Here is a 13,356-nt window from a genome sequence, read left to right as displayed (position 1 = left end):
GGTGTGCTATACCAGCAGTCTGATCAGGTGTGTCTCCTCCCGTTATGGAAGAAACGATCCTTCAAATCGGTATGATATTTTCATTAACTTAGTCGCGAACTTACAATTTTTTTATAATGAATCTTAACAAACGTGTACTAACCTGCATTGATTGTCGATGTAAACAGCAGTAGCGGCAGTGCGAGCGCGGCTGTCAGCATCCACACTGATAACACCCGACGTGACCTGTAGGGTCTCGATCTGGGGCACTGCACGGTACGCATCATTGCGTACCGCGGGCATTGCGACGTCGTTCTAGCCGCTGTTATTGTTGATGTTGTCGTTGAAATCCGTTGCCTTCTTAGATCACCATCGTCATCTTCGAGCAAATAACGGTCCTCCTCGCATCGGGCCATCGTCGTGGCTGTTCTGGTTGCTAGTAGATCAAGTCGCTCCAGCAGTCGTTCATGAGCTTCCATTTTCGCACGGTTCTACTGTGCACGCTTCCCTTCCTGTCGATTACTCATCGCTGTGAATATTTTTGCAAATGCTTTTTTTTCTTTAATCGATCTGAGCTGAACTGTGCGGAACTTGCGCGAATCGAAACTCTGATGCCCCTATATGTATTGGGCCGGCTAATAAACTACGCGCACAAACAAAAACAACCAAGGTGCACATTCACGATTCAGTGGTCCGACCGAGGGTGATGAGTTTCACACCCGTTATCACTCTTATCAGAGGTGCGCGCCGAGAAGTGTTGAGAAATCCTCGTAGGTTGTTTACTTAAATTCACCACAGACGCGATAGCATAGATAATACTGCCTGAAGGTACAACACCAAATGCTCCGTTGCTTGCCTTTTTTTTGCTTTGTTATTTGAATATGTATACCAAGCACTAGCACGTACTTCGTAATGGAACCCGTTATAGCTTATAAGCACACTCTATTGCTCTAGAATACACCTAAAGATAAATTACTTGCACTTGAGATAGGTGATGTTTGCGAATGGATTTTCTTCCTCAGATACACTGGACACTGAAACGAAGAGAAAAGATAAAGACGTTTGTTTAGTATTGAGCAATTGGAGGCGATAATTAAAGTACGTCTGGGTATTTTGGTGGGTATAATTTGTTTGATGAATGGTGCAATCTTAGTTGGTATGAGACAATTTTTGTCTCTGTATTTTTGAAGGCAATATTTCATCAGCACGAACTCATTAGGAATAGAGATAATAATTTAGCTACGTTGGTTCCATCACGCACATGAGCCATGCGGAAATAAGAATCCTACTGAGGATGCTAGATGTAACCGCAGAGTTTCAGATCAATCTAGAATCTAAATGCTATTCATACATTCTTGGATAATCATGGAAAATTCACACCATTTGCGCCTATGCATATGGATGATTTATTGGGTCACATGAATAAAAAGTAGAGGAACTGTGGAAAAAACGGACAGTGGGGGTAAGATGGACAGCTGATTATTTGACGGCTCAGCTATAGAATTATTGGGATTTGTCACATCCACCCTTAGTTTACGATATTTGATTTATTTCAGAATACACAACTTGGCATCGGAGCTGTCAAATGTGAAAACATAAACAAAACAAAAATTGCTCTTGCGGTTATGTCGATGTGAAATTTCTATGGTTGTTTGGTGGATTGTTTCTTAACGGGTGTATTCGATAAAAATGGCACACAGCAAAAATAAACCGATTATCGGATTTTCTTGAAATTTTCAGGGAATGCAAAACTAGTAATGAGTTATGATTTCAGGGTTGGTAGCGATCACTGCTGTCAAAATAGTGATTTTAGTGACCATGTTGAAGAAATAAGTAACGAAATAGTGACTTATAGTTGTAAAAATAGTGACTAAAAAGTTACCTAAGAGAAGAAAAGTAGTCGTTAAGATGGCACATCAAATAAATGTTTGATGTTTTAGACTTATTCAATTAGTTACTAATACTAATAGTATTAGTATTAGGAGTGAAAATTTAATTCGCGTTGATCTATTGTTAGGGTTTTGTACACGGAGTGACTTGAAAAAAAAAAAAAAAAAAAAAAAGCTACAACAAATTTAAACAGCACTTTTCAGTGCTCAACCTGTAAAAATTTTCTACCTTGTTCAACTCTTATTCCTCTTCGATCCTTGTTTGGACCCTACCCGAGGTAATCCTTCTTGGATATCGATTTGGAAAATTCCTCTTCGATCCTTCAGATTCTTATAGTAATCTGCTTGGAAGTCGATCGCCATGGCGCCTAAACGCAAAAGAAAGGGGCAAACTCTTGACCCCCCTTCTGTTGAAATTAATTTGAGTAATCAATTTGATTTGCTCACGGATGATGAGAATGATCCATCATCCAAGAAAAATTCTAGTAAACTTTCCCGGCTTAATGCCAAGAAGGAAAAGATTCCCCCTATTGTGATAACCACTACCGATTTCCATGCTCTTCGCATGGAACTTTTGAATTTCGTGAAAGTTAAGTTTTCACTACAAATTGGACGTCGGGGTGAATGCCGTGTATTGGCTGAAACCTTGGACGAATTAAAATGTCTTCTCAAGTATCTTACTGAGAAGAAGCACAATTTTTTTACTTACGACACCAAAACTGAACGTGTGTTCAAGGTTGTCATGAAAGGACTGCCCAGTGGTGAATCCCTGGATCAGATCAAAGATGAACTGGCAAAATTACTTGGAGTTGTGCCACTCCAAGTAATCAAAATGAAAATGAAATCCCGTCCTGGCGATTCGCGCAACGGGATTTCTAATGATTTTTATTTAGTTCACTTCAAGTCTAGTGAACTAAACAACCTTAAGGCCTTAGAAAAAGCTAGCCTTATGCTCCATGTCCGAGTGAAGTGGGAACACTTCAGGAAGACTGGAGGAAATTTCCAAAACCTCACTCAGTGCCGTAAGTGCCAGGGATGGGGTCACGGAACTAAAAATTGCTACATGCCAGCTAAATGCATGAATTGTGGTGATTCCTCTCACGCAAAGGACGACTGTCCTGTGAAGGAAGATCCTAAGAAATTTAAATGTTCAAATTGTGGTGAAAACCACAAATCCAATTTTTGGGAATGTAAGACTCGCAAAGCGATCCTACAATCTCGTTCTAACCGTCAGGTAGGAAACACTCCACGTTTCCGACCAGGTACAAATTCCTCTGCTGTTAACAACGGTCAGCGAGGAACAAATTCTACATTCGTACCCGTAGGTACAAATATCTCCCCTGCTTCAAATGTTTCATCTGTACCTACTCCCCTCGCTGCTAACAATGTTCAGCGAGTTAATGGAGCTACCTATGCTGCTATTGCAGCGGGTAGAAATCAAAATACTAACCAACGTTCTAACGGAAATTTTGACAATTTTGACTTAGGAAGCATTACTGCCCCCAAAATGGAATTTTTACAGAATTCATTAATTGACATGATTTCTGATATGCTTAAATCTAACTCCATGTTTGATGCTATTCAAACTGGAGTAAAATTTGCAAATAATATTGTCATGACTTTAAAATTCAGTAATGGATTTTAAAGCATTAAATATTGTAAATTGGAATGCTCGATCTCTTAAAGATAATGAAGACGAGCTATTTAACTTTTTGAGAGTTCATAACGTGCATATTGCCGTTATAACTGAAACGTTCCTTAAACCTGCCCATAAGGTTAAGAAGGACGCAAATTACTTGATTTATAGAAATGATCGTCTTGATGGACCCTGTGGTGGCGTTGCCATCATTATTCATAGACGAATCAAACATAAAATTCTTTCTTCATTTGAAACCAAAGTTTTTGAAACTTTGGGAGTTTCTGTTGAAACAAAATTTGGACAACTTACGTTTATAGCTGCCTATTTGCCATTCCAATGCGTAGGCCAGAAAAAGAATTTTCTCAAGGGTGACCTCCAGAAACTTACCCGTCATAGGTCTAAATTCTTCATTATTGGTGATTTTAATGCAAAACACCGCTCATGGAATAATGCTCAAAGCAATTCCAATGGTAATATTCTGTTTGATGATTGTTCTGCAGGTTATTACACTATTCAATATCCAAACAGCCCAACATGCTTTTCTTCTGCAAGAAATCCCTCAACTATTGATTTGGTCTTAACTGATTCATGTCATCTTTGTAGCCAAATGGTTACCCATGCTGACTTCGGTTCTGATCACCTTCCAGTAACTTTTGAAATATCCCAAGAAATAATTTCTAATCCCAACAGCTCTACTTTCAATTACCATAGGGCTGATTGGGAGCAATATCGAACATTTATGGAATATAACTTCGATCCTAACATTCCTTTGCAAACCAAAGATGAAATTAATTATGCTCTTGAATCTCTGACTACTTCTATAGTTGAAGCAAGAGCTGCCTCAGTACCAAAATGCGAGATTAAATTCGATTCAATTATAATAGACGATGATCTTCAGCTCTTGATCCGTCTTAAAAATGTCCGTAGGAGACAATATCAAAGAACACGCGATCCTGCCATGAAAGTTATCTGGCGGGATTTGCAAAAACAAATTAAAAAGCGATTCTCTGCCCTGAGGAACAAAACTTTTGAAAATAATATTTCTAAATTAGACCCGAGTTCCAAACCCTTTTGGAAACTCACAAAAATTTTGAAAAAACCTCAAAAGCCTATTCCAGCGCTTAAAGAAGGTGGTAAAATTTTGATCACAAATTTGGAAAAAGCTCAGAAACTTGCTAAGCAATTCGAGAGTTCCCATAATTTCAGTTTGGGTCTTACTAGTCCTATTGAGAATCAGGTTGCTCGGGATTATCTGAATATTTTCTCTCGGGAAAATATTTTTGATGATTCCTGGGGGACTGATTTGGACGAAGTAAGGTCTATAACTAAAAAGTTTCAAAATATGAAAGCTCCAGGTGATGATGGAATTTTCTATATCCTCATCAAAAAACTCCCAGAGAGTACCTTGTCTTTCTTGGTAAAATTATTTAACAGATGTTTCCATTTGGCATACTTTCCTGATAAATGGAAAAATGCAAAAGTTGTTCCAATTTTGAAGCCGGATAAAAATCCAGCTGAAGCTTCTAGCTACCGTCCAATAAGTTTGCTTTCTTCAATAAGTAAACTTTTTGAAAAGATAATTTTGAATAGAATGATGCTTCACATCAATACGAACTCAATTTTTGCAGATGAGCAGTTTGGATTTCGCCATGGGCATTCAACTACTCATCAACTTAAGAGTTAACAATTTAATTCGTTCAAACAAATCTGAAGGCCACTCAACTGGAGTTGCTCTTCTAGACATAGAAAAAGCATTCGACAGTGTTTGGCATGAAGGTTTGATTGCTAAATTGAAAAAGTTTAATTTTCCACTTTACATTATGAAATTAGTTCAAAATTATTTAACTGACAGAACTCTTCAAGTAAATTATCAAAATTCCAAATCTAATCGACTACCTGTTAGAGCAGGAGTTCCTCAGGGTAGCATTCTTGGGCCTATATTGTATAACATTTTCACTTCGGACCTCCCTGATTTGCCTCAGGGTTGCCACAAATCTTTGTTCGCTGATGACACAGGCATTTCCGCTAAAGGAAGAAGTCTCCGTGTTATTTGCAGCAGACTTCAGAAAAGTTTAGATATTTTCTCTTCTTATTTACAAAAATGGAAGATTTCTCCCAACGCTTCCAAAACTCAACTTATAATATTTCCACATAAGCCCAGGGCTTCCTTTTTGAAACCTAGTAGTAGTCACGTAGTCACTATGAACGGAGTTCCAATTTCCTGGTCAACCCAAGTGAAATATCTTGGATTAATACTTGACCATAAATTAACTTTTAAAGATCACATTGAGGGCATTCAAGCCAAATGTAATAAATATATAAAATGTTTGTATCCTCTTATAAACAGGAAATCCAAACTTTGCCTGACGAATAAACTTCTAATATTTAAACAAGTTTTTAGACCGGCCATGCTTTACGCTGTGCCAATATGGTCTTGTTGTTGCACTACCAGGAAAAAAGCACTTCAAAGGATTCAGAACAAAATTCTGAAGATGATTTTGAAGTTGCCTCCCTGGTACAGTACTACCGAAGTACATAGAATTTCGAATGTTGAGACTTTAGCACAAATGTCCAACAAAATAATTAATAATTTCCGGCAAAAATCGTTACAATCCTCAATTGCAACGATTAATTCCCTTTATACTTAGATAAGATTTAGTTTTAGTTATTTAGTTTTAAGCTATCAATTGTTATACTGACATGCAGGTTTAAAAAACCTGTTTAAAATACTGAATTGCCAAGACAGGAACAATGTAAAAATACTTAGATATATATCATAACAATTAAGGCTGGTAAGTTACTGTAGTAACTGGAGCACCTAGGTTAAAAATGAAATGTAATTTATTTTGAATTTGGAACAAATAAAGAGTTAAAAAAAAAAAAAAAAACTTGAAAAAAAAAGCGAAGAAAAGTAATATTTGGTTGTTGTGTGGTTGGAATTGCTGGAGGAGGAATTGTTTAGGGATGACTAGGCAGAGAAAAATATGCGTGGAAGCATCGGGAATGCGCTCCCGGGTGTAGTGATTTAGTGAGTACGTTCCAGTTGAAGATTGTTGAAAAGTGTATTTGTGATGATGCAAATTATGATTTAGATGACGCATGGCTTCAAACATTTTGTGTATCAAAATAAAACATATTACAAATTAAATACGCACAGGGCATTGTCTGCTGACCATTGCCGCGGGTATATCGTGGGAGTCCCAGGTACCCGGTTCAAGCTTTAGTTGGTGGCGGTGGCTCTTCTTGACCTTCTACCCCTGAGTAGTTAGTGTGAATAAGGGCGTCTATGTGATGTTTTGCTGTACCTGTTGTGGACATCTAGTGCATCCTGTTTCCTTAACTTGTTGAGGATGAGGACACCCTGTCTTGCCTCAAAAGTTACCCTTTTTGAAGTACTAGTCTTCACAACATGCATATATCCTAGAAATTTTAAATTTTAAATAGTTCTGGTCTAAAAAGCTATAATACTTCAAGAAATTTTCAAGAATCTGGAGTCAAATTCGATGCACAGTTTGAAAGACTCGTGGAATTTTATTATAATTTCGAAGGACTTCATACCAAGGGAGTTCTGGGAAAAATTTTTTTTCAGAAAAACATCAAATGCAATCTGCTTTCAAGGTAGTTCTGAGGAATTTTAGACTTCATGTGAAGCCTGATAGTTACAAGTACAATTCCAAGAAACCCTGAACTGAATTAAAAGTAAATTTTAATGCAAACTCTTATGAATTTCTGAGGAGCACAACTGCTGTGAACTTCAGAAGAAAATTCTAAGGGCATTCTGAAGATAATTTCATAAAGTTTGTGGGAGAAAACGAATCCGGAATAATCACCAAAAATTCATTTTAAATCGGATACTTCTTAAATTTTCAGGGATTAAATAACTATATATTAGCTGTTTTGGCATAATTTATTTATTGAATTTCCTCCCCCAAGCTGAATGCTCGTACATTTCTCTTAACACTGCTCATGAGATCTTGGGCGAGGCTTTGCCCATCTTCCTTACACAATTTCTCCCAGTTTTTCTTCGAAGCTTCATCGGTTTTGAATGTTTTTCCCCTTTTCTTCAACTTCTTCTTCATTATCGCCCAAAACTTTTCGATCGGACGAAGTTCTGGTGTATTTGGCGGGTTCGCCTCCTTCGGGACCACATTAACGCCCTTCGCTTCGTACCAATCCATTACAGGCTTGGCGTAATGGCACGAAGCGAGATCCGGCCAGAACAGCGTGGGATCACGATGAGAGCGGAGGAAGGGCAGCAAGCGCTTCTGCAAGCATTCATCTCGATAAATCTGCCCGTTTATGGTGCCGGTTGTAACGAACGGCTTGCTGTACCGTCCTAACTCGCAGATCGCCTGCCACAACAGGTACTTCTTCGCGAATTTGTCCATCTTTCTCTTCCGGAACTTTTCCGGAACCTCCATGCGGGACGTACCGACAAAAAACTCGAGGCCGGGGATTTGTTTGGTGTCCGCCTTGATGTATGTCTCGTCGTCCATGACGAGACAGCCTGGCTTGACCAGCCACTCACGGTACAGCTTCCACGCACGCAATTTGGCCACCGTGTTTTGCTTGTCAGTCCGGTTTGGCGCCTTCCTGACCTTAAAAACACGTAGCCCACCCCGCTTCATGGTCTGCTGGACGAACCACTTCGACGAATTGACCTTTTTGGCCACGTCTCGGGTGAAAATGTTTGGGTTATTCTTAACCCTTTATAAGGCCGTGGAAACCAAGCAAGGAATCCACAAAAACTACAATAAAACACAATGCTTACTCGGTCAAAAGCTCAAATATATTTTTTGTTTGGAAAAAAAAATAGTTGAAAAACTTGAAAAAATTAGTGGCAATATAGTTGCCACTGCCTTCAAAGTCCAAAAACCTTGGTGAAAATATGTTTGCCACTGCCTTACTAGCGCAACAATATTGGTGGCAATATGTTTGCCACTGTCCTGCAGGTGCACTTTATTTTTGGAACGAATTGTAAGATAGACGTAGATCAATTTCAATTAAGTTTTAAGTGAAACAAATCAAAGCAAGGTGTTGCGCAAAGTGGTACCTTACACTTGGAACATTGAATTTTGGACCTCTTATTTTTAGCCTTTGTACTACATAGGCGACAACAACGATAGGTAGCCAACTGTTCCAGTTTATGACTTCCAACATCTGAAAAGCGTAGATTATCTGGTACTCCTTCTTTTTGATAGTTTGAAGACATTGTAGGCTTCTTTGTAGAATATCTTGGTTCGCTTTGTAGGCTGTGCTTCCTCGAAGTATAGTTACCAACAAGGTCTCGTGATAACTTCAACCTGAACTGCAGCTGAGTCACGTGATTTCGCACATGGTTGTTAGATGCATACAACAAGTACGCATTCGTAATAGCCAAATCAATGCAGAAATTGAAAATCCGCAGCCACCACCTCTGGCTTCTTCTACCGACCCCATACGTGCTTCTCTTTTGATCAAACCGATCAACTCCGCCCATCCGCTTTGTGTATTCCTGAACCGCTTTCGGACATACAATGGTTTTTCTGGTACCATCATGTTGCTTCCTTTCACACGTAGCTGTCGCGGTTTTAGGATGGAATGCTGTAGTCAACATTGTTACCATTTTGGAATCTTGCCACATTACAAAAGCAACGTTTTTCTTCAAACGCCACTTGTACTCCCCTCTCAGGAAACGCTTTCGCCTTTTCGGTTGGGACTTTCTTTTGTACTTTTTTAGTAGTACAGGTAGGTCCGATCTATTACTATTCACTGTAGCCGTTGCATGAATTCCGTGATCATATAAGTATTGTAATATACCGTATGAGGCAAAGAAACCATCAAAGGTCACATATCCTTGAAATCCTTCATCAATTAGTTTCTGCGATAGATTCTTGACTACATTGGCCCCTAGGCCTATAGTAGGAGACTTGTCATCGCGTTTGCCAGTATAAATATCAAACTCAAATACGTAACCAGTCTCACTGTCGGCTCTTGTCCACACCTTATAGCCTCTCTTGATAGGTTTTCGTGGCATATATTGTTTCAATGTCGATCGCCCTTTGAACAGAATCATCGATTCATCAATCGATTGCGATGATGTGGACTGTACTGCTCTCTGGCATGCAGTGTTCAGTAAATCAAGAAGTGGACGAATCTTGTACAGTTTGTCAAAATGATCTGAATTCCTTGGAGGCATCATACGATTGTCATTCAGATGCAAATTCTCTAAGATTGTTTTGAATCTCTTGCACAGCATAATGGAAGCAATTTCGTCCGTACGGAAAAATGGATCACTTGACCAGTACAAATCAACACTTGCCAGAGGCTTAATGGTAATCCCTAGAAAAGCCTTGATTTCTGCTTCAGATACCGGTTCCCAGTGTCGACTTTGCTGTTGGTCTGCGTAGATGTTAGTTTGGGTAACTATAAGTTTCAAAATGTCATCGTCGAAAAACTGTGCGAAATAGGCTACAGTTCTTGCATTTCCCGGGACTGTCGTCTGATTGGTCCACTTGGGAAAAATCTTCGCTTGATTGATCGTCATCCGATTCATCTGAAGCTGATGTTTCGGATAATCTTGAGTAGTTGGCTTTCCTTATAAATCGGTAACATATATAAACGATATCAGATATGATCCAACAATATCATATAAGGTTAGCACAATGACCCGAATAGATGATGAGACACTTGCAACTGTTTTCAATGCGGTAATCGTGCGTGGGTGAGGAATCGCTTTTAAATGCTTACAGTTGTGATAACCCGAAGAACACGGTTGTGGTTCATCAATGGATGTGTGCCGTTCAGTCCCACTGCCCTTAGCAGCATCATCTGAATCATCACTTCCAGCGAGAATATCGATCAGAGATGTATCTAGCTTGCTCAAGGTAGAGAGTTCCGGATCAGCTTCCAGTTCATCATCGGACACATCGGGATTATCAGGTAGTCCACAAATTTTCGCCAGCTCTCTTACAACCTCGTCATCCGACTCTGTATACGGTATGTTCGACATACTTTTAGCTGAAACGTAAAGTAGCATGTAACAGTATTGCGAGCATTTTTCATTGTAGAAAACTGTAACATTTGACATGAACTACAGATCAATGTTTGAAAAAAATACATGATCTAAGCAAGGAGTTCCAAAACAGTATATTTCTATTGAAAAACTTACCGACTTGTGGGATTTGTAATGAGTTTTAGCTGATATTCGTATTTCCGCTCGAAAATGGCGGTTTGTTTACACAAAAATGACTCCCAAATACTCAGTTTCCACTTGTTCCGGCTCAAAAAAAAAATTAGAAGTGTTGCCAGATATCAGAAGTAGCCAATGCATGGAAAAAAAACTGCAACGGGATTGTTTGTGTGGAGAAAAAATACAGATTGTTGGTGGCAATATAGTTGCCACTGCCTTCTAAAGGGTTAAAGTACTGCCTAATCTGCCTAATTCTCTGGGTATTCCGTTTTCGGTTTTCGGCCGCTTCCAGCGCGCCGCTCGATGGTCTTCGTCTCCTGGAACATCTTCACAACGCGGGACACGGTGGAATGGTGGAGTCCAAGCCTTTTGCCGATCCATCTGTGCGACTGACCAGGATTATCGATCACCGCGCCCAAGATTTGCTGGCGTAGCTCTTCTTGTTTCGAATGCATCTTGAAAACTACTTGGCAGATAAAATTTTGCATAACACTTTAAACTAGTATTACCCAAAATTTCATTAATTTTTACCCACGCAATAAAAAGTTACACCCAAAACAAAGTGTTGCATTTTTTCCGAGTCCAGTCTTTAAAAGGAGGATTACAACTAAATCTGAGAATAACTCCAGGACACATGCAAAGGAATTCGTTAAATAAATTCTGGAGAGTTTGGCAGAAAAATTATGAGAATAAATCTAAGGAATTTGTTATCAGACTTTCAATGTGAGTGGAATTCCAAGGGGAGGAGTGAGATTCAAAAGGAAATCTGAAATGAATACAATGAATATTCGGATAATCTTTCCAAAGAGTTTCTTATTGTGGAGAATTTCAAGGTAATTCATTTTCATTTTCATTTTGCAGCGCAGGGTGGGGCAGTAAGAGCGCAAGTCAATCCAAGGCCGACAGTAAAGGAGGGGTAATGGCTGACTCGCCACATGCAGGCTACATGATCGCCATGGGAAGGGATAATGATTAGATTGAGGTAGGTGGTTGGATGTTTTTTGGATTGAGATGGCCACGATGCTACAAAATGATATGGAATGTGTAAGCTGGACATAGTTTGAAATTTGAATGAGTTATTTAGATTTCATTACTGAGAGTTCTGCTCTGCTTTGAATCAGAACACTTGATTCCTATCTTTCTATTAGGCCTGTGGACATGCGTTAGCTTCGAAACTTCTGCCCAAACTGGGAAAATTTTCAGATCACAAAAAAAAACTTGAAAAAACACTTTCAAAGGTAATTACAAGTAAAATAAATATTGATTATTTTACGCAAAAACGAGCGAGTTCACTGCAATAAAAAAAAAATACGCTTAAATAAAATAAAATATAAATAAAATTATATGCAAAATTTACTAGAAGATCATTACTTTATTGGTGAGAAGTTTCTAGTTTTCCCAGTTCCTCTGTATACAGAACAAACCTGATAGGGTTTTTCATCTAAGTTCCGTCCTACTAAGCAGAACCCGCGCTTTACCTCTCTTTTCTGAACGAGTTTAACCAAAAAATTTAATATTTCTGTCAAAGAAGACTTCAAAATTTATTCACCTTTCCATACGTTGGATTCCATAAATAGTCACAAATTATTCAGAAATTGTTTAAAATCTAATACTGCTTCTTGATTCTAAATTCGTTCTACGAGTTTCAATTCCGTCCTAACGCATTGAAACGCCATTAGATTTTCTTCGTCCTACGGATAAACGTAGAAAAAGGGAATCCTAGGAGCTCTTCTTTTGTTTTGAGAACAATGAGCGTAAATAGTCATACAATGCGCTCTAACAGGATTTATGTTGTAGCTAATGAATTAACGCATCGGAACAAACCTGTTATTGATTTGTGCATGGTGAAATCATTGATATTATTGATATTTTCTGATCGATAGAACGGAAATGGGCGATTACGACGAAGTAGTACTATACCCTACTATAATCAAAATTGCTCAGTCTGCATGAAGCAGCCGATTTCATCAAGGAAGTTCTATTAACAACCAAGAAGTAATCGTTTGAAGCATTAAGAAGGTAATATGTGTCACTAAAGGAAATCATCATCGTTGCAAATATAAAGAAATTAAACATAACCCTTTGCTTCAGTACCGTCAACCTCCATGTCCATGGGGAGGGTGTAGAGAATTTCAAGGTAATTCCGAGGAAAACTAAAAAAAAAATTGAATTCGGAGAATAGTTTCATCGAAATTTTGAGGAATATTTCAAAGGAAATCTCCGTTGAATATGAAATGGACTATTCTGTGGTCTTCAGAACTACTTGAAAGTTCCCAAATGTTTCCTGAAGTTAATGAAACTGCCTTGAAGTTCTTTTCTAGTTTAAGAAACTAGCCTGATGCTCAAAATATTTGTCATCACATTCCTAAACTTCCCTGAACTTTATAGGACTTCCTAAAATATCCCCAATTTTCCGAACGATCATGGATCTCCTCTAAAGGTTTAACAATTCGCTGAAGTTCTCTATACTTCTTTAAAATTTATGTGACTTCTCTAATGTTAACGAAACTACTCTGAGGTCCTGTGTTCTTTTCTGAAATTCTCAAAACTAAAGTTTTGAGAATTCTCTCTCTAAAGTTTTTGCAGTTCCCATGAAGCTTGTTGTACTGCGCTGAATTTAATTGAGCTGTCCTAAAAATGTTTAAGCTTCCGTGAACTTCTGAACCTATGCGATTGAG

General features: G+C 38.6%; 1 protein-coding gene across 6 annotated transcripts in view; it reads right to left on the bottom strand.

Annotated features, from left to right (window-relative positions):
• sdk (sidekick cell adhesion molecule) overlaps window positions 1–13,356 on the bottom strand; it is a 362,757-nt gene that overhangs the window by 341,902 nt on the left and 7,499 nt on the right. For all 6 annotated transcript variants that reach the window (XM_065228676.1, XM_065228671.1, XM_065228673.1 and 3 more), the window contains exon 2: window positions 143–1,013. In XM_065228676.1, the coding sequence (XP_065084748.1) occupies window positions 143–458 (316 nt within the window). In that variant the 5' untranslated portion in view covers window positions 459–1,013. The remainder of the gene's footprint in view (window positions 1–142; window positions 1,014–13,356) is intronic.

Source organism: Ochlerotatus camptorhynchus, unplaced genomic scaffold (assembly GCF_037179485.1).
Source record: "Ochlerotatus camptorhynchus isolate MF236.1 unplaced genomic scaffold, CSIRO-AGI_Acam_v1.1 ptg000300l, whole genome shotgun sequence".
NCBI lineage: Eukaryota > Metazoa > Arthropoda > Insecta > Diptera > Culicidae > Ochlerotatus > Ochlerotatus camptorhynchus.
Note: the sequence above shows the minus strand (reverse complement) of the source record. Positions and strands in the feature narration are given on the sequence as shown.